Source organism: Embiotoca jacksoni, unplaced genomic scaffold (genome assembly GCF_022577435.1).
Source record: "Embiotoca jacksoni isolate LCO1_2020_lvr unplaced genomic scaffold, fEmbJac1.0.p SCAF_36, whole genome shotgun sequence".
NCBI lineage: Eukaryota > Metazoa > Chordata > Actinopteri > Embiotocidae > Embiotoca > Embiotoca jacksoni.
This window is the reverse complement of record NW_027185388.1, coordinates 1,239,225-1,265,420: the sequence shown is the minus strand read 5'-3', so window position 1 is coordinate 1,265,420 and position 26,196 is coordinate 1,239,225. Positions and strand designations below refer to the sequence as shown.

At 40.1% G+C, this 26,196-nt stretch overlaps 2 protein-coding genes across 2 annotated transcripts; one reads left to right on the top strand and one right to left on the bottom strand.

The window, feature by feature from the left end:
* Positions 1 to 1,067: 1,067 nt before the first annotated feature.
* cabp2a (calcium binding protein 2a) lies at positions 1,068 to 8,055 on the top strand. The gene is made up of 7 exons (XM_069165885.1): positions 1,068 to 1,133; positions 1,464 to 1,685; positions 4,384 to 4,414; positions 6,299 to 6,433; positions 6,629 to 6,738; positions 6,913 to 7,060; positions 7,769 to 8,055. Exons 1-7 carry the CDS (start codon positions 1,077 to 1,079, stop codon positions 7,792 to 7,794), a joined length of 729 nt encoding a protein of 242 aa, XP_069021986.1. The 5' UTR covers positions 1,068 to 1,076; the 3' UTR covers positions 7,795 to 8,055.
* An 8,246-nt stretch (positions 8,056 to 16,301) lies between these two features.
* Positions 16,302 to 21,280, bottom strand: LOC138208233 (CD209 antigen-like). Its single transcript, XM_069165975.1, has 7 exons — positions 21,193 to 21,280; positions 20,895 to 21,027; positions 19,196 to 19,294; positions 18,303 to 19,097; positions 18,004 to 18,146; positions 17,201 to 17,310; positions 16,302 to 17,084 (listed from the first exon to the last, which is right to left on the bottom strand). The coding sequence occupies exons 2-7, from the start codon at positions 20,998 to 21,000 to the stop codon at positions 16,946 to 16,948; spliced, it is 1,392 nt and encodes a 463-aa protein (XP_069022076.1). The 5' UTR covers positions 21,001 to 21,027; positions 21,193 to 21,280; the 3' UTR covers positions 16,302 to 16,945.
* Positions 21,281 to 26,196: the final 4,916 nt, after the last annotated feature.

Genomic DNA, 26,196 nt, shown 5'->3' with positions numbered 1-26,196 from the left:
TTTTATTTTTATTTTTTTTTATCTTTTCCTACATTTCCAATTACTTTCTTGAGGTTATCCCTCTCTTTCCAGTTTTATCTAACCTGCTGTAAAAAGGGGGCAAACTAATAAAAAATATTCCTCCTCTATTTATCCCGCTTCGAGCCCATATACTCCACTGCCCGTCAACACAGCTCTTTTCCTCTAATCTGAAATGCAAGGGATTAAACAGGCAGCCAACTCCATCCATAATTCTGCCATTTCCTCCCTCTCTCTCGCTCTCTTTCTCTCTCTCTCTCTCTCTCACACACACACACACACACACACACACACACACACACACACACTTGCATATCAACAAAGTGGGTTCTGCCAGACTCGTCATTTTCAGACGATAAGCACGATGTTGGAGAGGGGAAAGTGGGTGGGATGGATGGATTAGATTAAGTTGGTCCAAATTCAAGGGATCACTCGTGGCAAGAGGGGGTGACAGATAAACAGAAAAAAATACTCCGTGTTTGTGAGAGAGAGAGAGCAAAATGGTCGAGTCATGCAATCAGAGCCAGAGTCTGGCAGCAGCAGGTTGTTTTGAGCCCAGATATGACCCAGCTCTCGCCACCCCCGCCCCGTCAATCTCCACCACCCTGCCGCTATTCCATAAAATCACACGTCAAAAGTCTCAAAGCTCATCATGACAAGCCTGCAGCAACCTATAGGAGTTTAGGATTGAACGCGGCACCATACAACCAACTTGCCTCTCGCCGGACCAATAGGATCTGGGATTGTGGCACATGCCCCCGAGAGGACTCGCTTTTTTTTAGCAGTGGGAGTAGTGGTGGTGCGAGTGGAAACGTTTGCCTTCGTGTGACTGGATGTTAAAAGGCGTTTGCCCCCCCATCCTCCTCCTCCCTACCCCCCCCCGCTCCCCTCGGGATGCACTGGATCTAGTATGGATTTTGGACTTTTGAGTGACGTTTGAACAGAGAAGGGGCGAGAAAGAGGGGGACGAAAAGAAAAACGAGGAGAAAACAGAAGTGTGGGGAGAAACAAGGAGGAAAGGGAGGGGGGGGGAAAGACAGGAAGAAGAGGGCAAGGTGATGGGAAACATTAACAAGGCTTCTAAAAAGAACAAAAAGAACAGTCAAAGCCACCAGGTAAGGACGCTTTTAATTTCTCTTACGAGAAGGAAAAAAAAAAAATGTAACAGATCGAGAAATGTAAGATGGTGCTCGTCTTTGTCGAAATTGGACGTTTTGTGTAAGTTATTAAAACATTTGACAGTTTTCCATGTACTTTTGAGCTTCTAAACAACTTCCAAATTTGGATAGAACAGGCCTTGTTAAATTTGATTTGATTATATCCATGTAGTTGCATATTTGACGTATGATTGCCAGAGCAAAAAAAAAACATGCGATTTAGGCAGTTTTTATTGCAGCCGGTTGGAAGTTAGGTAATAACTTGATCTGTTTCATAATCCTCTAAAGGGGATGCCACCCTCAGAGCTGAGCGGCGCCCCGTTGGCCGCCGCCATGCTGGGGGAGCTGGGTGGCGCAGGGGAGGTGGACACGGACGACGAGGACGAAGGAGGGAGCGACCGTGACTTCGACGAGCCCCTCTGCGCCCTGGTTAAGAACTGCAACATGCTGCACAACATAGTGGGGCCCGCCTGTATCTTCCTCAGACAGGGCTTGGCACAGACCCAGCTCGTATGTATGACATTCCCATAACACCACGCAACCACACGCTTCAGCGAGAAAAATAAACCGTCTCTCGTGCATCTCATTCATCCGTCCATCTCCACGGCGATTCGACTGTTTGACGGAAGGTGACGTTCAGGTCGTCTGCTAGTCGTCAGACCCTCGCGTAACTGCACCCCTCATCAAACCGACTGCATGTACCTCCGTATCAGCATTTTTTTTTTGGAGTAGAACCGATGTGTGAAGTTGTACTAGAAGCTCTCGGTTTAAGCGACGGAGAAGGAGAGCATTTTTTTTTTCACGGTTAACTTCTACGAATCTCGAGCCGTAAAAAGAGAATAACTGACAGCTCCTGCCCTCACAATTTGTCCAGATAGTAATTTAGATAATGAATTCACCGTAGTATTGGCGCTGGGGGGGGGGTGTAATACGTACCACTGATTTCAGATTGATGCCTCGCGTAGTGAAAGTAGAAGCTGGCAGAGATCAATAACGTTAATTTCCTGACTGTGCCGCTAATTGAAAAGAGCCATTAGAGCAGCGTTATAGTCAAAGTGCACAGCTGGCTTTACTGACCTGAGATCGAGGCTGTTGGACGACCTTGAGCCGAGTCTGGAGGAGAAATATAGAATGATGGGAATAATCGCTCTCTTCATTTTGCTGTATTTCGTACTGGACCTTGGTGTGTTTTGGATTTTTGGGTTTGAAGCAGCCAATTTTGGGCTTCAGAGAGTTAATGTCTGCAATACCAACAATACCAACTGACTGTCTTGACACACGTACTTGAAATGTGCATGTGTAGCACCTTCATGGTTTTGCAATGGGTTATGCTTGGAGCAGTGGAACAATGTCGCCAAATTAACTTCAAAATCACCATTTTAAAGCGGCTATAATCAATTGTTTATGATTAGTAGAAAATGCTAAATCAAGATGGTGATCGTGGTAAATGTGGGCAATATTTGCTTCCTAGTAGCTTTAATGAGCCGTCTTAATCAATTCAGGATGCATGTTTTTAGGAGTAATATTAGCGAATGTTAGCTTTCAGCTCAAAGCACAGCTGCGCATGCTCGTGTAGCGTGGCTTTAATTATTATAAATCCAGTTACCCAGCAGCATTAAAGTCTTGGAAAGTGATGGGATTCCTCGACAGAGTCCACAGATTAGTCGGCATGAGACTGATGGTCTTTACTGGTTATTAATCTCTCATAATACCTTTTGTTGTGAACTAAAGAAAATCTCTCGTAGCAACACTGTGAATCGGTTCTTCATCCTTTTTGCTTTCTGTGTTTTTTGGTATCAAGTTATTGCTGCAAGATAAAATAGCTGGACTTCTTTTGAAAGCAAATCGCCGCACGTGTATTTTATTCCAAACTTTTGTCAGTGTTGTCTTCTACTCAACGGTACGAGTAGCTTGGGAACGAAAGCAGACAAGAAAACAATGGACAGACGAAGAATTGCCTCATCACCTCCGTGGTTAAAATCAACCTGACACATTTTTCTCAGCAAAAGTGACAATAAACTAAAGTGGTCCATGTGAGTGTGGTGGTTCGAGCCGTGCAGGTGTGCTAGTGTTCGTTTAATCAAGAGCCAGGCCGGACAGCCGTGCAGATGGAAATGCAGATGGAAAAAAAAAAAAAAAAAAAAAATCAGATAGGGAAAATGAAAAACCAATAAGCCTTCGTGATTTGTAATACAATTTACCGCTGTAATCTCTAATCCAGGCCTGTATTATTCCTCCTGCTGATGTCGCAGCCTCGCAGAACGCGTCGTGAACAAACTTATCCCGGAGTCACCTTTTATCCAAGCAACGTTCTCCAAAGCCAATTCAACACCAACAACTATAGATTGTGTTTTTGTCTTTTTGTGTGTGTATGTGTGTGTGTGTGTGTGTGTGTGTGTGTGTGTTTTTATATCCAGGTGGGGACCTAAACCTGAATGCACAACAACCTGTGGGGACAAAAATGGAGGTTCCCGGTGGAAGAATCTTTGAGAACGTGTGACTTTGTTTTAGGGTTAGAATTAAACTCGGGTTCGGGTACTTTTTTGGTCGTTTAGTTGTGATTGTGAAGGTTCGGGTACATTTTAGATGTTTAGTTGTGAGTGTTAGGGTAAAGGGCTCAGGAAGGTTTTATATCGAAGAAAATCGAATGGGACTAGTGAAAGAAGTTTGTGTGAGTTACTTTGGTACCGTTTAAACTAATTTCTCTGACTTTTTTTTCCCCCTATTTCAATCCAGTCTTGTTTGATTTCTTTGTTTGGCTTCTTTGGCCAAACCGAACCTGTTTTGTGTTGTCATGTCGCACCTACTAACATTTCAAAGGCTGTTGTGAAACATATGCACGACAGACTTTCTCCATCAGCAGGAGCTAAATGGGATTGCGTAGCAGATTGACTAAAAAGGTCATCGGGGTCGATCAGATCAAAAACCAAATAATCCTGTAATAGAAAGTCTGCTCGGGCAGATGATCAGGGAAAGGAAAAAAAAAAAAAAAAGGAGCGATAGGGGTGAAGCAGGGAAGCCACACAAACAAAAAAAGCTGAAATGCTTCTGCCGTTTTTGTTTTGTCATCGTGACTGAAAAATAACAAGATACACAAGATTGAGAGTGTAACCTGACTGACTGTTGGTTTCTCTTTGTATGCCCTTGTCTCTCCCCCCCCCCCCCCCCCCCCCCCCCTCCCCCACCACCACCACCACCACTGCTGCAGGACAGAGACCTACGACCGGAGGAAATGGAAGGTACAGAGATATAAAAAAAAAGAAAAAGCTTAATCCAAATCCTCAATCCGTCTCTCGCTCCGTTCCCTTCTCTTCTTCCCGAAGCCGGCTCCTTTCAAACCTCCCGTTTCACTGTGAAAATGTGTGCTTTAATGTACAGCGCACAATACAAAGACATTAAAGACTGCCTGCTTTTTTTTTTTTTTTTTTTTTTGTGAAGGATTACTTTTTTTTTTTTTTTCAAAGGAAAAGATTATTCCTCAAGAGTTTAAGCACAGTTCAAATCTTCCATCCCTCCTATTGCTCAGGTCTGGCTCCCACTTTTCACACAGAAAAATCAGGAGAACGTAATTTGAATGTGGAATAAAGAGTCACTATGACTTGTGATTTCTTCTTTAACACAGAATCTGAATATATCTGTAAAATTGAAGAAAATAATTGAACAGTGAAAAAACACATTAAAACAGACACGTTAACCGTTTGTTTTGAAGATGTTAAAAATGTGTAACTGTGATCAAACTTGGCATCTCTTATGCTGTAAAGAGGTTGTAATTTGTGTTTTTCCAATCATAAATTGTCCACCGATGGCTTTATAGATCAGTTATATGACCGTAATCAGATTAAATATGAGGTTGCATGGTTGCAAAATCCATGTTGGCAAGTGCTTATGCAACATATTCCGTAATAATACATTTAAAAGAGTAAATTTAGCTATCGGTCTCTCTTACTGTCAGATCACGATGGACAGTTAAAAAAATGATTTTAAAAAAAAAAAAAAAAAAAAAAAATTTTTTTTAAAAGTAATCCAGCAGCATCAGAGATTTTGTCCTTATTTATTTCTTGCCTTTTTGCTTTTCCTCAAAAACTAGTGCCTACATTACCCACAATGCAATTTAACGGCTGCCAGGTCTGCTTTACTAATAGCCGCTAATCTGGCCTGGAGTTTTTACAAAAATTTGATAAGATCACTTCTTTGTAACTGCACACCCCGAGACGTTTTTCATTTTCAGACTTGGGTGACATCACCAGCTAATCTTTATACAACTGTCTTCATTTGATAACAGCACTTCCATTGACCTGTACACAGACTTTAATATGTAAAATCGGTGAAGATCTACCATAACGTTTTGCAGTAAGTCTACAGTATGACGTCGAACAAGTTTCACAACCCAAATATTGTTTTTAAATCTCTGGTTTATAACTGATTCATAAAACATTACAGAATGATTTTTTTTTTTTCTTCAATCTTTTCTTATGTAACTTTTTTAATTTCTGCTGTGTGGAAACCCTGAAAATTTGAATTTTTTTTGCAAAAAAAGCTTTAGCACACAGTAACAAGGACATTGCATGTTCCTTTACCAATTCAGATATAAAACATATTTCCATAAAAAAAAACAACCATTATTTTCCTGAAGTTTTCACATTCTTCTTCTGCAATGATTTAATTGCACCTGACTTGGAAAACTGCGCCACCAACTTTTTATTTCATTGAACTAACAGCTAATATTTGCAGGACAATGTGAAAATGCATTAATTAGCATTTTCTTTTTCTGATTTTCTTAAAATTTGGGTAAACCCCCCCCCCCCCCCAAAAAAAAAAAAAAAAAAAAAAAAAATCTGTTACAGCTTATAAACTCTTTATGAACGGTGCTTTTATGAGAAAGTGCTGCCAAAATTAGAATCTTTCAATTAAAGTCAAATGTGAGATTATTGAGATAAAGCAGCCAAATGTAGAATTTACTTTGGCTTCACATCTACACACTCAGTTTAGGACCCCTGAAATTAACATCTGAAGGCAATACATTGCCTTTGACTAATTATCATGATTACTGTATTATTTAAACAACCATAAAAGTTCTACGCAACAGCAATATACTTTCTCTCACGTGTATTGATTCCTTGCAGAGTTGCGTGAGGCCTTCAGGGAGTTTGACAAAGACAAAGACGGCTTCATCAGCTGTAAGGACCTGGGAGAGTGCATGAGGACGATGGGATACATGCCGACCGAGATGGAGCTGATAGAACTCAGCCAGCAGATCTGTGAGTCCTTGCACACCGACGGACGAAACACACATCTGTGGTTCAATCAAATCTTCCATTTAGGTTGTGTTATTACGTTATTTTTTTAAGGATTGTTTGGTAAATAATCGAGCCGCTAATTTGTTTGCATGTTTTAGACACAATAAAGATAATTTCCTCTCCGTATGCGTTTTGTTTTTGTTTTCTGTCCTCTAGGTGGCGGCAGAGTGGACTTTGAGGACTTTGTGGAACTGATGGGTCCCAAAATGCTGGCTGAGACCGCAGACATGATTGGAGTCAAAGAATTAAGGGATGCCTTCAGGGAGGTCTGGAATTTTACAGCACTATTCATTTTTAGCCGAATATACCACTTACATATTTTCCCCAAGATAAACTGGAATATATTCCCACTTTTCCTCAACTTTACCTTCAATTCAATTTCTTTTTTTGGGAGGGGGGTTTAAATGTTTAATCCAACCCAATCGATTCTGCTTTTCTAGTTCGACTCTGACGGCGATGGCCAGATCAGCCTCGGGGAGCTGAGGGAAGCCATGAAGAAGCTGATGGGAGAGCAGCTCAACCACCGCGAGATCGACGAGATCCTGCGAGACGTAGACCTCAACGGGGACGGACAGGTGGACTTTGAGGGTGAGTGACTCGTGATTTTAGGTGAGACGGCTGAGTAGAAACAGATTGAGGAAATAAAGTGGGAAAGGGACGAAACAAGACAAAAGATCATTAAAAAAAAAAAAAAACTGCTTTTAGATGATGATTGATTTTTTTTGGTCATTCTGATAATCAGGTGTGATGGAATCTCTGTTATGATGCATGCAGCAGGAATAGTGGATGTTAGGAGGCTAACCTGGGGACTCCACCGGCTCCGGTTCTGTCACATAGTTCTGTTACGTCATCTGCACGGCTTCATAACCCAACTGGAGCGTTTCAGAAACAAAACGTTGGTCTGCCTGTCTTTTTTTTTTTTGTTGTTTTTTTTTTTTTTGGTGCCTCTAGCACTAGTCAACGTTGCAAAATGGGTTTTTTTTTTGTTTGCATTTTTTTTTTATCCGTTTTGCGTTTGTTGTTGTCGTTTTCTTCTTTTTTGCTGTCATACAGACAAAGTTCATGAAGTGTTGCAGTGGTTTAGTTATTAAAAGATCATAACTATTTCACATACAGCTCATATAGCAGGAGAACACGTTTCTTGTCCGACTGGGGGGAGACGTAGACGTTAATGCAGGGATGTGGTACACGACCGGGAGTCTGCAAAGGGGGGTTTTATTGTGAAAATTGACCGGATTCTCGGTGCCGTTCTTCTTCCCTTCACCCTCGATAACCACATTTTCCTTCTTCCCACAGAGTTTGTGCGAATGATGTCTCGCTGACTCTTCTGCGAAGCTCGTTCTGCTGCACCGAACACAGACTGCGTACTGTTAACTTTCTCCTCTGATGTACAAAGACTTCTCGGTGTCTGTAATTCTTCACTTACCTCCGTCACCTCTCACGTACTCAAGAATCCCTTCGATGTGTCACTGTTGTACGAATGTAAAATGTAATACGTGCGTAATCGCAGATTATAGAGCGATGACTCAGCGAGGAGAGGGCGTAACCAAAGCTGTGGTGTCTTTAGACGTGAATTCAAATTTTAATATATGTATATATATACTTATATAAAAGAAGTATATTTAAAAGCTTAATAGAATAAAAGCCAATCTTCATTGGCAAAAATGCACACAAAAAACCTTCAAAAAATGATATATTTTTGTTTGTTGTTTTTATAATTATATGAAGTTTTATTGTTAGACTATGAATACGAATGGCACTTCAAGAATCTTCCATTTAAACTTGAATGTATTTTGACTGTGATTGTGTGTAATATTATTCCAAGTCCGGTAGAACAAGTGAGTAATGTGCTAATAGAACAAGTACATGAGATTAGATCTTATTTGTGTCTTTATTGTACAAACATGCATTGATGACCTAAATTACTTCAGCTGCGCACTTTTGACAATCCAATCAATGCAAGTAAATTAAAACCTTTCTAATAACTAATTTTTACAAATCTTTTTGATACCTATTTGATAACAGTAACATGATGATCCTTGGTGTTTGCTGCACATCTGTAAACATCATCCGTACATCTGTTTCCCTATTGGTTAAAAATGTAACGGACAAAGTGCGTGTTTAATTTATGCATATTCACCTGTTAAATGTTTTAATTGTACAGTGTCCAACAGGTGAGGTGCATTGTACATAACAAAAACAAGTGAGTAAGAGTGACATTAAACTAGTTTTCACCATGTGACCGGATTCTTTTTCTCTCCGTTTACATCCGTTTAGTGCATGAAAGCTTCATCTCTCTCTCAGCCTTCTGAGATGTTTGTACCCTCTCAATGAAAGAGGTTAAGTTAGGTTCCTGTATTTGTACCCGTAGGTAGATTTGATTTGCAGTACAATGCATCACATCACCTTTTTTTTTTTTTTTTTTTTAAGGTCTCTGATTGGTCGTTTTTCAAACCAGGAGCAGTTATAGTAGAAACTACTAACTCCGAGTGTTTGGCTCAAACTCCAACACATTCGAAAACTTTGATGTCGGCCCTTTTCATCATCCTTCGGGGTCATTGAATTGAGCTGCCTCTTCTTTACCTCTTCTTTACCTTTATGCCCTTACATGCCGAACATGTTGGTATGTACAAAATGACGCAGTTCGTCAGCCTTGTGAACGTATGAAGCACCACCTTCACGTCATCTTTCATTGCAGAGCTGTCCTTGTCGAAACTTGTCAATCTTGGCATCACGTTCACGGCTGTGATCGTCTCGAGCCATCTAATCTGGCTTTAATCCCCCGAAGTGTCAAAGGTCACATTGCAGCTCGGTTCCTTCCTGACATCGTCTGAACGAGTGTTCCTCTAGTAGTGCGTGTCCCGTCATTAACATGGTGCCGAGTTGATTTAGCTTTACCTCCCTTGACTGCAATGATCTTGAGCTTGCAGTTGAAATCAAGTTGGTAACCCACTGTGATGTCACCGACTGGTTTGTGAACTGCTGTTTTGAAGCCACCGGTCTGGAATTTTCCCTGTGGCCATCTTCATTTTTTTTGGAGCCAAAGGTGACCATATTAAGACGAGGTGAGATAGAACCGAAGGGTGGATCTGAATGAGAACCAAAAACATGACTGCCCCTCAGGCATGTTAGTCAAACCAGGCACGCCCCCAAACGTACCGCTCTTTTAGGCCTAATATCTAATTGGTGAGAGTTTTCTTCCATAAGGACCAGAACACTGATCCTTGTAATGAATTTTGTTAATGACACCATAATGATGTGGAAAAAAAATTGTATTTACGTTGTATTCCATGAGAGAAGTTTAAGGTTTTAAATGGAAGACTATGGAGCCAGAGTTTTTTGGGGGTTTTTTTGGAGCCAGCCCCTAGTGGCCCTCAGAGGCATTGCAAGTTAACACACTTCTGCCTTGGCTTCCCTTTTCAGACTCAGAGACCACAGACATTTTTATATACAGTCTGTGTTTTCCATGCATAATGTATTGAATTTCAGTAACCACTTCAGAGATCCATTTTATCAAGTTGCTGTCAACAAGTACGAAGGGAAACCCTCCAGCAGCATCCGAGCACACGGAGTTGTTTCTTTTTCTTTTTTTTTCTTTCCGCTGTATTCTGGCAAATAACTCGCTGCCGCCCACACATGAAAAAGAAAGTGCTCCTATGGGAAAGAACAAACAGAAACTTGCTTATCATTTCTACAATTTTTAACAAGTTTCTCAGGAAGATTTCTGTTTCAGCATTTTGTCTCAATTCAGCCACGCTGACAGCTGATTGAGGGACAGATTGTCCATTTCTATTTCTTACCATTTCAGGAAATGGTTGTGTTGCACCTCTGTGGAGGAAGTTGAACATATCAGTGGCCATCTCAAATCTTTGCTGCGTCCTTCTGAGCTATTTCTTTCTTGGCTTGTGGTAATTTTCATTGTACTGGTTGCCAACTTTACGCAGGCTCTAGTACTCGGTTTCCGGCTTTGAACCTGCTTTAGCGATGTCTTCAGTGATTTCTATCCATATTCTTTCAACCACGCTCTGGCATTCATCACTATCCTCATCTACCAGGATACAAGAGGGGCCGCTATCAGCCAGGTTTGCCACCAACACTTTGTTTCAGCAGCTTTTTAGCATCTTTGACTGATTTCCGAAGGCTCTTTAACAGCTCCATATCAGTCCATTTCTTCAGGCTCACGTTAGTCGTCTTCAAGCTTGGTTCCATCCTCATCATTTCGAGTCTTAAGATTCTCAATGTACCCGTTTCCACAAGACGGGCACCAGCTGATTTCAACTGGCCCATTTTAAATTCTCCTTCTTCAACTCTTCATGTTTCTTTTCTTGTGTTATTTGTGAGTTTCAGTCTCACCTTTCTGTTTTAGAGGCTTACCAGGGCTTCAATGAGGTTTTGGTCATTAGGTCTTCTCTTCATTGCCGAAAAGGAAATATGTACGCCATCTTTGAGCCCATACCTGTCACAACACGGTTATTCTTCACCATGAACATCATTTTTTTGGTCAGTTACTTACTGTTTTCTAGTTTTTCTGTGCACACCTTTTTCAAATGTACCCAACTGTTAAATTTGGCAAATCAACTGACTTTTAAAACCTCCCTGAGGTTTTTTCTTTTGTTAAGATGGAGTAAAATGTCCTTCACTTGCTTGCTCACCTCTTTACTTGGGATAGTGACACACAGATCTACCTAAATGCAATTGTCAGTCAACTCATAGTCAAATATGAACTCCTTTGTGCACAAACTAACCTTCAAACAACACGCTGCTGCCCAAAAAACATGTTAGCCAGACGTTTAATTACTGTTGAACCCTTGCAATTTGGGCACTCTGTAGTAAAAGGGCTGTATCATAGTCCTTTTTATATTTGCGCTAACCTAAAGTAAAGCTGAAACTGGAAACTTAAATGTAGTAGCCATCACTTTATTGCAAATTATCTATACATTTTAAGAACATTAGCAATGACTAAGAATGAGTCCACCCTCAGTAAGGAGCTCCACTTAACATCGCCACCTCAGGACCACCTCAGTTTGGCTTCACTGACAGGAACTGGCTCTCACCAGGAGGGGGCACCACCAGCAAACAAGACAAAGCATGAACTCATTTCTTCTCCTTGTACACTCACTTACTTAACAAAAAGGCAAGCCTGTCTAATGAGGCATGTGTTTTTGTTTTGTTTTGTTTGTCATATTTGATTCTACTGAGTCCAAGCCAGGAATTTATAAATCTGTGCATGTAGGAAATGTACACTGTTGTTGTGTCACTGGTAATAATTCACTCAATCCTATAACATGCCAGACTTCAATTCATTTAACTGACAATGCATTAGGTAATCATTGAATAAAGGTTATGCTGTTCTTTAAAACTCTTATTTCAGTAACTAGATCTTGGGATGTAGAAACATCTTACAGGTAGTAAATGCAAACAGCAACACCACATACATTTTAGAGGTTTTTTTTGTCTGATCATCTCAGATGGTTTCCAACTTTAGAGTAAATACTTACTGAATACTGAATACTTTTGAGCAGGGGCCTTTTGATGAAGTGTTACTTCTTTTTTCAGGGTAAAGTCGATTAGCTGCTCTCTTCCAAAGCCAGACTAGCAAAACACCTGCAGACTTTAACAGTCCCACCATGTCTCGCCGTGAGTTTGATCCACCGCTGTAACATTCTCTCAGCTGTTCGTCATCAGCGACTTCACCCACTGCTAACTTGTGGCTTGTTTTAACCCATCACGAGTGTTTGTCTTTGTCGTTAAGAGGCGCTACTCGTCCTCTGATAACTTGACCAGTCAGCCTTCTTTCAACAGGACTTTTTGCCGATTGGATTCTTGTGTTCTCTTCTTCGAAAATTCAGTGACGAAGCTGCTTTTCTGTCTCAGTGAACAAAGCTTGCTGTATTGATCTTCTGATGCAGTGCTCACTTTTCTGCCACGTTGTTGTTTGGATACAAACGATCCAGTTTCCACAGTGTTTTAGAGCTCCATGCGCTGCCCCGTGTAGAAACCTTCAGAAACCTTTAGTCCAGTAATGATTTAACACTGAGAAAGTTCCTCTTTGCTTAAAAAACACAATCTGATCTCTCGCTCTTTCCCTTAGTTCTGATGTTTCCCCAAACCACAATGCTACTCAGTAAACAATTGCTGCATTCAAATACAACTCGTGAGCTCGTGCTTACAACACAGGAACTTGGTGCACCATATGCTTGGCGCTGAAGTGGATAAATTGTAAAAACACCATTGCTAGGCACCGTGGATGGCGTGTAGAAGCCAACGGTGGGGGGAGGGGGGGGGTAACGTAAGGCACAGCGTGAAGAGATGAGGTGGTTGGGAAGATCAATGATTTCCTCAGATGCAGGCTATTATCGAAGTTATGAAGACAAAATTACAATATATTGGCTTAACATCCAACGAAAAATGAAATTTCCACTCGAAGATTTTGTGTTCCAACGTTGTGAATACCACAAGAGGGCGCCGTTCAAATGCACTCATATGTCTTAACAGGTGAAACAAGGCTGCAGGTTGATTGACTTTAAGGAGCCAATCAGAGCCTTGTCTGGCTCGATTTGATTGCGGACCATGAAATTGTGCAGAATCTGAAGTATTTCTTCTTTATTTCACATGTCAAACTTCTTGTGTTTTTTTTTTTCAAACTTGATTGTAATCAATCAAAATATAAACTATTTTCCCAGTTGTCTCAGATTTATGGACCCCGCCGCATAAAAGGCTGTTTACCTGACAAGATCACAGTATATTTTGTATTTGGTAAACCACAGCACATCAATAATATTCCCTGTATATTTGTATAATCTTTGTATACTTTCTAAGGGTTGGTGTGAGAAGCTGCACCCACACAGCAATATGGTCAAAGTGAGATCTCACCACCCACCTGTGTGAGTAGGTGTAGTAGTAGAGATTCTCCACAGACACATGAATAAAACAGAGACTGACTATTACAGCTCTGACTGACCATTAGTGTCTTAGAGCATTAATACCATAATGACTGCTGCAATGCGGAGGCCAAGTAATGGAAAAGCCTCTGAGTAAATAAAGAAATTCATACAAGCACCTGGTTATCTTCAGAGATCATTTTTTCAGGATTTTGAATTAGTCTTTTCTTTCCAATGTTGCTGCAGTCTAAAGTCGTGGGTTTATTTTAACCTACAGAAGGCTCTTTGCTCAAAAGTAACAAGTGAGGAATGATTTAGAAGCAAATATGTCAAATTTCTACGCAAAATTGACAATATAAAAATGATAAATATACCGTGTGACAGTCCTGCATTTTTTTCCTACTTCCTTTTATTGACTGTATTTGTACAAGTCTGGACATACAGCCGGATAAAAAAAAAATGGAATTATTTCCATGTCTAACACCACACTGGCAGTCTGCCTCTGAACCCCAGAATAACTGCCAGAAGTGTGTTCACAGAGCAGATGGGGCTCGGGCACGTTTTGGTTTTAGTTTTCACTGAATGTGCATCGCTCCTTGTGATCAGCGAGGTGCCCCTTGGCTATATCAATCTTTGTTGCACAGACATATTCGATCTAACATTTGTGTGGTTATCCATACGTGACAGCAGCTGGTGTTGAATGCAGTGGGGAAAGCTGCAGACTTCTTACGAACATAAATGTGAATTAAATGTGTTGATGATGGCATCTATTTCAATTGCAGTTAACAGTTGGTGATTAATATGTTGGAAAAACAAGAAAAGCTCCAAATCCACTTAAGTAGTAAAGGTAAGAGCGGAACCGGCTACAAATACGGAGAAGACTGAGATCATGCTGTCATAGAAATGCGAAGGCGGCCTGGAGAGGGTTGAGTGGGATCGTAGGCTGTGGGAATGACCGGACAAACGGTAGAGAATCAGGCATCAGTGTGGCAGATTCGTCCTCTATAACGCTGTTTTATTGGTGAATGCTGTAGATGTCCATCCTCTGTCGGGCTCGATGTGCAGTGCGTGTCAGATTTCAACGGAGATCAACCCAAGAGTGACTTTCCCAGAAATTTGTACCGTCAAACAAAACCGGTATAAATGTGACATCATTACTGCTCCCAGAAAGCATCATTGTTAGAATAAGAAAATGACAATATTGAAGTACGATAAGGAGGAAAGTAGAAACAACACCAATGCTAATTTAGTTGAGACCGTTCTTTTGTTTGTAGGACTAAAGGTTCGTAATGGGAACGTAAGTATGGTCGCAGCTGGTTTAGTATCAGTTCGATTTTACTGTTTATGTTCAGACAACAAAAAGCTCTAAAATATCTTGAGCATGGCTGTTCATTCTCAAAGGCTCAGTGTTTAGGATTTAGGATGGATTCATGGGGAGAAATGGAATATGATATTTGCAATAATGCTTTCATTAGTGTGTAGTGACCAACTGGCAACCAACGGCGAGGCCACCCGTTTGTGAACGGCCATTAAGAACGAGCGACGTCAGCTACCAACACCGAAATAGCTCGCGGAGAAATTTTATTGACTGAGAATTTCACGAGAGAAGTTGAATGGGAGTCTATGGAGCCGGAGGCTTTTTGGAGCCAGTCCCTAGTGGCACTCTTTGTTATTGCACTTCCACAATGGCCTCATTTTTCAGACCCGAAAGCTACGTCCGCTGTAGATTCTCTTACACGCTCGGGAAAAGGAAGGTGAGGCGAGAGTTGTTCAGCTACGTTCAATCTGCGACGTTACCACCAGATGGCAGTAAGTCCTGCACACTGCTCCCTAAAGCTGTAAGAAAAGCAGGGGGGGGGGATGTAACTCGCTCTAGTGGACTGTCATGGTTAAACACAGGAGACAAACGGCTTTCAGATCATTTAACACGAGGGTAGGCAGTTTTCGACGACGACAACAACGAGAATTACTAGTGAAACAGAGTGAAAAGGTCTAGAAGTCTGGTCCTCAGTCAGACCACGTGAATTACAGTATGCAGAAAGGTTATTAGGAAATCTTTGACAAATGACACACACACACACAGAACTGCATACCTCAGCTTTAAACTGACACAGGCTGCATCATCCACCCTGCTCCGCATTCTGTTTTTCTGCACCATTCAGCAACTTAGCAGCACATATCTCACGTGCATAAACTGCTTTAATTGTGGAAATGTATCATTTTTTATGTCCTACAGTTTAAACGTTACAGTAAAAGATGTTTCGGGACTGTCTTTTTGGTGCAAGCGGCAAACTACAGCCCACGGCTAAGTTTTAAAGTTAAGCGACCGTTAGCTGTCGTAAAAATAAAGAACGTATGGGGTGTCCTGGAGGAATGGCAAAGTGGGAGTTTGTCTTTGTTTGGAGGAGGAGGAGGGTGGATGATTCGTCACATCAGCAGACTCGTTGTCCGCTTTGCTGTTTGTTTGAAACGGCCTGGGCTGTTGCCATGACAACGGAGGTTGCGTAACTTTAAGAAAGTCGTAACTTTAACGGAAAACACAGTTTAGGTCATCATTTTATATATAAAAAAAAATGCCTTCCCTGTAAAAAAAAAACAAGTTTTTTTTTGTGGTTTTTTTTGTGCTTAAACTTAAAGAGTGATGGTAATTTAGGAAAACCCTCCTGTGGGTCAAATTTGACTCGTGCGTTTGCAAGAGGATACCCGCGTGTCCATGTGCATGCGCACACACAACACACGCACGGAGTTGAGAGGACTGGATTGGTTTTCTGAACCTCAACATTGGTTTCTTATTTATACCCTTTTAAGTAAGGGGCTTCATGAGTTCTGCAGCTTTTGGTGATTTTACAGAACTTACCGACAAACTCTTTGAATGCGATCAGTTACAGGCGGAGCTGTTTTATTTTCATTAAATGTGTTTACATGGATGAATAAGGATAAAGAGTAGGTAGAGTAAGGAGCAAACGAATCAGTTTTATTTCACTGTAAGCGGATACAACACAGACACGTGAATTTTAGAAATATAAGCATCAAATGAATGGTTATTAATAATCTATTTAGTGCTATTTCCCCTTAATAAGTGTGCCCTCCTGTTTGTAAAATATACAATTGTAGTATGGTACAAACCAAACATCAACAAACAATAAAAAATAAAAACTATGAGAACAAACAAATAATCAGACTAGAAAACTAATAAGACATTATCTTACATGTCAATTTTCAATCGGTTCATAAATATCGAACCAAAAGACGCATTGAGTACTTATTACATGAACATAAATGTTTCTACAGTATGTACAGGTATTTATGGTCCCCCGTGAGCCAGTCATGGTCCAACAGCACAAACAGTTAGCTCAAAACAACCTACATCAGCCTCAGCTGGGCCACCGGCTAAATTTAACTTCCTAAAACATTACTCATCACAAAACAGTGCAATGCAGGCTTTAGCTGCTGGCGGTGCTGTGTGTCATTGTGTTTAAAATGATCACACAATATTGATTTTTACGCAAATAGAGAATCAAATCCTTCCTATTATTTCCAATTCTCCGAGAACAACGTTAGCCAAAGGTTTCGACCTATCTCCGCAGTAAAACTACATCTCACAGATCCATTGTTGTTCAATTGTACAGCTCTCGTCGTTCCAGTCACCGATCCCTGTTGCACGGTGCCAGAACTCCACACAGTCCTGGTTCCTCCCGTCATAGCTGTTGGGCTGGCCTTTACCCCAGTACCTGCAGGACGGGGGCGGACACCCAAAATTAGCACACGGACTGCCCTGTCCTCTGGTGAATGAAATTATAAACTATTTTTATTTGGGCTATAATGAGATATTTGTGTTTAGTCTTACGATTTGTTCATCGGTGTCCCGTCCACCCATTTCCACTGCCCCTCTGCTCCTTCGTCCGACAGTCCAATCCAGACTTCTTTGTCATGGCCGTGCAGGCTGTTGATGAAGGCCTATAAGGGAAGAGACACACAAGTTACAGCGATGGTTTGTCATACATGAAGTTTGATGAGGTGAAGCGGAACAAACAGCGTGAAAAATGGAGGAAGCATTATGGACAAAGTGAGCGACGAGCTGGTTATCAGTTAGCAGTTTTTATAATCACTCAAAGACCGGTGGAGACCAAAGACGGAGCTTAAAACTCAGCTATTCAATGTTGGGTTGAGAACTATGATCTTGCCAAATACGTTTGTGTTCTCAGACGCTTTCACCGTGCACACTTGGAAATGTTGTGCACCAAAGTTTCGCAGCACAACAATGTGCACGAAGTTCCTTCTTTTTTCTGTTCCCCAAAACGTTGGTGCATAACTTGATGTGCGCCCTCAGCTCAGGTTTTGTGAAATGCGTATGATACCAGCGCTCGTAAAAATGGTTGTAACACAGATGCCTGATATTTATCAATTGATGCAACTTGGAATCCTGACTTCCGAAGGTTATTGGATCCCCCTGCTCCGAGCACATCGCTGTGTTCACGCACAACAACAAGTCTCGGGACTTTTCCTTGACGTTCAGCTCCACGGTTTCTTGCCAGTCATCAAACCAAAAGAATAAGATGCCAAAAAAGCTTTGTGGCGCTAAGGTGAACCACGGAACTGCGTGATTGACAGCACACATTGTCAGCTGACTGTACACACAGATATACACACCATCTCCGCCGGGCTTTTTATGATTGCCAAATCCGCTCCTTTGCTTTGACAATACTCTCTGCTCAGGGTCCAGGTTTTCTTGCTGACAGAAGTGAAGTAGCAGCTGAACTCAAACTTCTTCCAGCCGGTGAGGCATGCCTTCGCTGTAATTGTCAGACATTCGTCGATTAATACCAATAAACGGGAACAAAGTTATTTTTTTTTTTTTTTTAAAGTGACATTTGGTGATTTTCCTGTCTTTCGTCGGGTCGTACGGCTACCAAAACATTCTGCGATGTCTTTTTTTTAATTTTTTTTACCTTCAATCGTTTCATTCAGCTGGTTGACTTTCCCCAGCAGCTGGTCCCTCTCGACGGTTATGTTGTCGTTTTTCACCTGCAGCGAGTCTCTCTCCGCCGTTACGTTCTTCAAACTGCTCTCCAGCTCATCTCTTTCCTTCACCAACAACATGAAAGTAGCCTGCAGCTCGTTTTCCGCCTTCTTAACGATGTCGTAAGCGGCCTGCAGCGTGTCCATTTCTACCGTCATGTTTTTGTGACTTTTCACCATCATGTCTTTCTCGCTGGCAGATACGTTGTACCTGACTTGTAAATGTTCGACTTTCTTAATCAAGTCGTTGTAACTCAGCTGCAGCTGCTCTCTGGATCTGGTTACGTTGTTGAATTTGTTGTGAAAAACGTCTCTGTCTTTGGACACCGAGTCGTAATTTGCCTGCAGGTCAGTTTTGCGTTTTAAGACGGAGTCGTATTGGTTTTGTAGGAGGTTCTTGGCCACAGTCAGGGCGTCGTTATTCTTTTGCAGCTGGTTTTTGGTGATTTTGATCTCGTCTAGCTCTTTTTTCAAAGCAGTGTTACTGGTCTCGACCTGACTTTGGGTAAGTTTAAGTTGGTTTGTTTCCTCGGTCAGTAAATTGTTGTTGGTCTGTATTTGGTCTCTCCTTTTAGCTAAGTAATCGTAATTTTGCTGTAGCTGATTACGGTTGACTTCCAGATCCCTTTTCTCCTTTTGCGCCGCCTTCAGGCTTTGCTGCAGGTTCTCTTTCTCCCTGCTCATGGCTTTGACGTTGTTGTCGTGGTCTCGCCCTACATTGCGGTCTGACGAAAGAGGGGAGACAACACATCATTCAGCGTTTTTATTTTCTTAATGTTGCCGATTTGAATATTGGGCAGAGAAAACAAAACAGTGGACTCACAGTGGACACTTTGACCTATGACCCCGGCCAGTAGGAGAACACACAGTAGGCCGAGGCAAACGGTCGCAACTTTGAAAGGGCTGTTTCTCAACGGAAAAGCTGAATGCAAGCAAAGCAGAAACGGAAACTTCAAATTAGCGAAGTAATCTAAGGAACTTGTGGTTTTACAGAGTGGAGTTGCAAAATGTGGCACGAAAACATTCATATCAAGGAAAATTTGCTGGTAAAGTAATCATTATTTCAGAAAAACATATAAATCACTGTGTTTTTGAAGGCCAACAATATATTATGCATACCAACACAAATCAAATATATATGATAAATATGGTGATTTTTAAAGAATTCCCACATGTAACCAAAAATATTAATAGGATAAGAACTGTAATATAAACACTAAAGCAGCACATCTTTGCAAAATAAAACAAAGAATTTGCAAAGATGTGCTGCTTTAGTGTTTATATTACAGTTCTTATCCTATTAATATTTTTGGTTACATGTGGGAATTCTTTAATAGAGTACATATTGTCACAGCAGTAGTCAAAGTTTATCTTAGCTGCATTTCTTTCAGTTAATTTTTACATAGTTGTTCAAATAAAATGTCCAATTTCAACATAAAAGTGATTGAATTCCTTTGTTAATGATAATTTAAAGCAGTTTTTTTGGTGATGTGACAAATCTAATTTCAATATTCACTTTAATTTTAGTTGTATTTTGCTCTCTATCTCCTCCTGAGAAAAATTGATCTGCCTGTTTGGGTGCAAATAGCTTTACTGTTTTCATAAACTAATGTCTAAATTGTTCTCTGTGGTGTTGTGCTGGAAGCTTACAATTGGTGGCTGCTGGCTTTTGGTTCAATTCATTTTTAAATCACAAAATAAAACAGCAGTTAAATGTGAATTTCCATCGACTATTGTTATGAAAGCATTAGTAGTTGCTCCACTGAGATAAACACGAGACAATAATTCTAATTTAAATATTTTTGCCAGAAAAGAAGCTACAACAAGATGACGAAATTACAACAGCGCCAGTCAAACAAACAAAAACATGATCGTTGATCCAGAACACATCTGATGCTTTTGGCTGGTGTTATTTTTCTTCTCTCAAGTGGAGCGAAGACTGCAGAGGATGTTTAAATCACATGCTACATGTATTTCGTGGCTTTTTTTTTTTTTTTTTAAGAAGTCTCCATTGCACTTCGCTGCGTTTTTTTGTTTTTATCGATACACCAACTTTTCCCCTTTCAGCCAAGCTCAAAATTTTTTTTGCAACATTTTGATTTTTGGCAGATTCCAATAAATGATTTAGGCTCAGACTTTATTTCAAAAGTATGTGAACAGAAACACTGTTCATGTTGTTTTGTGTAAATAAGCACTTGTCTGCCAAGGTGATAGCATGTTAATATTATGCAGGTTATCTGAGAAGCCTAAATACAACATGAATGTATAGCTTTAACTATAAAACCCAATCAAATTTCCTGTTTAGGTCATTAGGTTATTTTTCTATTAAATTTCTCAGGATGGCTTGTAATGCAGGGTGTGCACCAATGGAGAATATTATTCCGGATATAATTTAAGAGAAGTGAGAGTAAACTAAAACAGGAAACTCCTGGGTTTTAAGCAAAAATAATGAAGTTATCTTATGATAAATACTGAACTGTCATGTCAGTCAACCCTGCTTGAAATAAAGGCGATATTCTCACCTGAATAGCGAGATTCGCTGCCAGCGTCGAAATGCTGCTTGTAGGCAATCTTACTGTCATCGCAGTCCATGTTTGTCGTTTTGGAGGCATGGTATTCGAACGTCATCTCTGCATCTGCCTTCAAAGCTCGAGTCTTCAAAGTTAAGAAAAAAAGAAAGAAAAGCCTCTGAAATAGCTGCCGAGCTTATAAATAGAAAAAAAGAAAATATTTAGTTCTTTCTGCTGCAACGCTGAATATTAATTCCTGATATAGACATAAACTTCCATGAATGTTTACAATAAATGACATAAACCTTACCTATCTGTGAGCAGAAGATGACGAATACTGTTGGAAAGCTTGTTTTAAGCAGCGCCGTGTAAAGTCTTTACCTTCCCGTAACTCTCGCTCATGCTTTATGAAAGGAAGTTTGAAATGTTTCTTATACTCGTGTGGCAGAAATACAGAGGGTCTGTTAGTGGGCGGAGCGACAGCCTCCCTTCTTCCTCACTGTTTGCCCCTCTAAAATTAATCTCAACACTGTTGGTGCATTGCTTTGTCATCATGACGCTGACAAATTTGTATTTTCATTTGAATGAAACATGCTTTAAAAGACAACATTAACTAATTGCTGATGATCAGTTTGTGTTCCCGGTTGTAATAAAGCCCACAAAGCAGCTTCAGTCTGTGCACTCAAGACTTTTACAAACTTCCGAACAACATGAACCTCACTTTCATTTGAACACATATGAGGAAGAACTGATTTCACAAAACACAAAATGCTGAAATTGCAGTTTTCATATCAGCATCTGGCGAAAACTTCTGAGTCAGGTCGATGGTTAAAGTTCTGTTCCAACATCCACAAAAAAAAAACTTTAAACCGTTAAAGAATGCTTTGAACACAGTAAATCGATCTTTAGTAAAACATCAGGTCATTGACAGGCAAATCTTCTTTTCTTTTTTTTTTACTGAAACTTGGTTCGACCGAGATTATGACAGAGTCTCCTCAACTTCAGTTTTTCTGAGTAAAGCTGAAGTGAGTAAGAAAAGTTATTTCGCATATAAACTGAATTCTTCTGGAAAAACTGCTTATTTTTTTAAACCCTGCTCTTCCACTGAATGTCGTGACGCCTTGAACTTGCCAGGCAGAAATATTGTGCAAACATTTTTGACGAGTCAGCTGAACTGGTGTGCATCCTTTAGCATTGACTGCGACCGTGTCTGGTTTTTAGTTTGTTTGTTTAATCTCTCTTTATGTCTTTATGCACTTATTGTAAGTCGCTTTGGATAAAAGCGTCAGCTAAATGAAATGTAATGTAATGTAAATGTCTCCAAGTTACACACATATGTTCAAACAGAGGCCATCAGAAAAAGCAAGTGGTTCCGTAGGTTTTAAAGCTATATGGACTAAATTTGGACTCCACAATAAGACAATAAAATTTTAAAAAAAAAATCAACCTACTTTTACCTTCAAATTATGTCTAAAATTAAATGTCTTAGATCTTTAGACGCTGTCTTTGTAAACCATTCGCATCTCATTGTTTTTTATTGTTGAGTTACGCACGAAGTCACCTGCCGTCACATGTGCCATAATGAGTCCTATTAACCTTGACACGTGTTTGACATAAATCCTTTGCATTACAACACATATCTTTATCTTTCACAATAATCGAAAATGCAGTGACCCCACTGACATCACGGTGACCTTGTGACTGACCTGTGCCTTGACACACAAAACCCGGCACTTTATACTGTGAACTACACTAAAATCATTAGTCGTATTTATTAACATTCAAAGATTATAGAGATATAGGTAAGTATATATCAAGAAAAGCATATATAGGTGAGCATATAGAAAACAATTTCACACAAAGAAAAATCTCCTACAGCCACCGCCTTTAATTCAATTAACTTGCATTGGAGATGCACTGCCTCCTGATTAATGTCTTATTATAAGATATGTATTTTTTTTCTCTCTTTTTAAAACCTATTTATTTGTCTTTTTTATACTGTCTTGTGTTTCTTTTATTTCTTTCTTACCTTCAAATGTCTTATGCAGAGCACGTTGCCTTATTGTAGAAACAAACAAATGTGTTTCACCTCCTGATTCATTACACATGATTAATATGATTAATACCATTGTGATAATAATGAAAATAAGAGTTATAGCTCAGAGCACTGTCTTGGAGTTGTAATTTGGTGTCGAAATTTACTTGATCGACATTTTAATGTTATTGAATAATACGGTAAATCCATTCATAGAATCACATTAAGTGTAATACAAAAGTCCAACAATACATCCTCCTTTCATGAGGATTTTAAATTGGTATTTAATCTAATTGAGAGGCGTTGAATTGAACTTGACTGTACTGAGAGGTGTTCCTAATATTTTGTCTCTTCTACTTCAATAAATTAGATTGATCGGTGTGTGTATATACCTTACGCAGCTTCATTAATAATGTCATATTTCTGGGTCAGAACATCAGTAAAAGGTCTCAAGCTGAGCCAAACCTTCCCCAACACCCTCCATCGGTGTGTTTTCACCTGTCGGCCGTTCAGCAGCTCCTCCTTAGTCAAGTTCCTGTGTGAGCGTCACATGCTGGTAAGATGACACGGCAGTTCAGCGTGACACAACCCGGCCCGACCTTCGTGAGGGACGGTGCCAGCAAACGCAAGCTGCTTGTCGGGGATGACAGCAAGCGCGACCTTCTCCGACTCCTCCACACGACAAACTCACTGGGAACTAAATGAGAAACAAATAAACAAAATGAAATTGTACGTGACACCTGGTCTCGCAATCTGGAGACAAAAGAATGACAAAAAAAATATTATAATAATAACTAACTAGCACCGTTTCTCTTATTAAAGGGTACACACTCTCCAAGTTACACATATGTTCAAACAGAGGCCATCAGAAAAAGCAAGGCTACGTTTTCTGGAGCATCTGTTGTTTTTTTTAACATGTTCCCACACTAGCTATGATTATTATCTCGCAATTATGCAGACAAGACACAGATTTTATAATAAGATTCTGTGGTTCCTTAGGTTATAAGGAGTTTAAAGAGAGAGCTACAAGGATTAAATTTGGACTCCACAATAAGACGATAAAAAAAACTCACCCTTTTTTTTACCTTCAAAATATGTCTAAAATTAAATGTCTTAGCAGATTTAGAACCTGTCCATGTCTTTATCTTCATCATATTTGATTACTGTGATGTTCTCTTCGAAGCTGGTGCTCAACTCTGCCGCCAGAGTCTTCGGTAGCTGACGACAAACCCACTGGGAACTAAATGAGAACAAATGAACAAAATGAAATCATCCGTGACACATGGTCTCACAATCTGGAGACAAAAGAATGAAAATATATATTTATATACAGTATATATATATAATAGTAACTAACTAGCACCGTTTCTCTTATTACAGGGTACACTCTGACCTGCTGGACTGGAATCTGCCATTCGGGAAAAAGCATACTGTAAGTACTTTCAATACCAGGTACAAATTACCCAGGGCTACATGAGCATGACCATCCTAGAGAGTCGCATACAGGTTATTATTGAGTACATATGATCAGGGCTTGTTGGGGGAGTAGTTCACTGCGCCTGAAACTGTTGAAGCTATGCTTTGTAAAGAAATTGACTGCAGTCTTTTTAAAGGCTGTATATGTGCTGAGTTTGAAAGTTATGAAATGTATCATACTTGAGGTTTGGTATTGTGCAATGACTTCCCTTCCTGTCCTTTAAAGTCTTTTACTGTCTTGTAACAACAGTGTCAGTCCATGTCGACCGGCACCACGATAGCTACAAGTACGTATTGTTCCCCGTTAGTAGGCATACATTACAGTATGCTCAGAAACACACAACACCACAAGAATTTGTAGGATGTCTTCACAGCAAAACTACAGTGCAAAATAATCTTAGGCGAGCAGGCCGTGGGGCGACACGTCTCGCTGCTGAGTAAGTCAACTGAAGAGAAAATAAGACGAGAAAAGACACCGAGGTCAGTAGTTACACCCTCCTGTTATCTCAGCAGGGCAGCTGTGTTTTAGAAATCAGATTTTAAAAAAAGCCACAGACAGACAATCATACCACACAATAAGTGATCACTTCACGGAGTATTTTAAAATAGATACACATGTTTTACTTCGTTCATACACTGATGTACTGCATGGGAAAGTAAAGTTTTAAAAGAGTAATACCAGGAGCGTTACAAATTATAAACATAATACAAAACACATATAGCCGCATAAAAAAAAGCTAAATTAAAAACAATAGATTTCAAATGTTTTAAAAATGTACAGACAGCAGTTGAGAAAATTACTGATGTCATTACATAAATTACTGAATATACCCCTTTAATTCCCATCATTATAACCATAGACATAATGAATATTCAAATAGAAAATTCATTATGATATATATGGATATGGGGTTTTATTAGTCAATACCAAGTTATATAATCGTGTATTTTAATAAAAATCTAAATTAAACTGGAAAACATAAAAGGTCCAGAAGCTACATTGATTGCTTCTCTTTAACTACCTGCGCTCTTTTTTTTTTTTTTTTTTACATTTCTACCAGAAAAGAAAATTCCTATTTTCACTTTATTACAGCTCCACATCTGTGAAGCCAAATTTAAATGCAATAAGTCTCCTTGTTCAGACCAGAGTGACATTTGAAAAGTTGACATTTTTACCTCCCCAAAAATCCAAACTATAAATGAGAGAAAATAACAGCCTTGTAACGATGAGTCATTGGTTGTGTTGAACCCGTTTTGGCCTCTTTGATGTACCGTGATCGGGAACCTTTGAGAAATGGTGGTTTGTTGCATTTTGATAACGATACACAGCGTGGGTCGTGTACTGGGACGTCCAGGGTTGGAGAGAGTTAAAACACACACATATTGTCTTCCATCCATATGATCATGTTCTCATGTAGAACCACGACTGACGAGTTGATTACCCAAAACTGAAGAGCCTTTTTCTTCGGCCCCTCGATCAGGTTTTTTTTTCGCTTTGGTTTAGGGAACTTCTCGATTAACTGTAGGAAAGATTATTGTCATGATTAAAAGAAACCGTGGAAGTAAACCACTGCGTGTGTATTCAGAGTAAGCCGTGCTAAGCTTCTCCGAAACAGGTTCAGTGGTGCTAAAATGCCACAGTGCTCCATCTCCGTCCAAGAGAAAAGCAATCATAAAGATTGTCTCCAGAGGTTGGTTCTCCGGAAAACATAAACGTGAACATTTGCGAAGACAGCTAAATGTTGTTTTTTTTCCCGGTCAAACAGTCTCAAAACTTCCCCTCGGTAGCCGTCTGCTCTTAAG

What these genes read in the sequence shown, in the direction of transcription:
- LOC138208233 (XM_069165975.1), bottom strand. Translation starts at nt 21,000, where the DNA reads ATGACGTTCGAATACCATGCCTCCAAAACGACAAACATGGACTGCGAT. An exon ending in CATAGGTCAAAGTGTCCACT is followed by an intron (nt 19,098 to 19,195) that starts GTGAGTCCACTG and finishes CTCTTTCGTCAG; the next exon opens with ACCGCAATGTAGGGCGAGAC. An exon ending in GGGACACCGATGAACAAATC is followed by an intron (nt 17,085 to 17,200) that starts GTAAGACTAAAC and finishes CCCGTCCTGCAG; the next exon opens with GTACTGGGGTAAAGGCCAGC.
- cabp2a (XM_069165885.1), top strand. Translation starts at nt 1,077, where the DNA reads ATGGGAAACATTAACAAGGCTTCTAAAAAGAACAAAAAGAACAGTCAA. An exon ending in AGAACAGTCAAAGCCACCAG is followed by an intron (nt 1,134 to 1,463) that starts GTAAGGACGCTT and finishes AATCCTCTAAAG; the next exon opens with GGGATGCCACCCTCAGAGCT. An exon ending in ACGACCGGAGGAAATGGAAG is followed by an intron (nt 4,415 to 6,298) that starts GTACAGAGATAT and finishes GATTCCTTGCAG; the next exon opens with AGTTGCGTGAGGCCTTCAGG.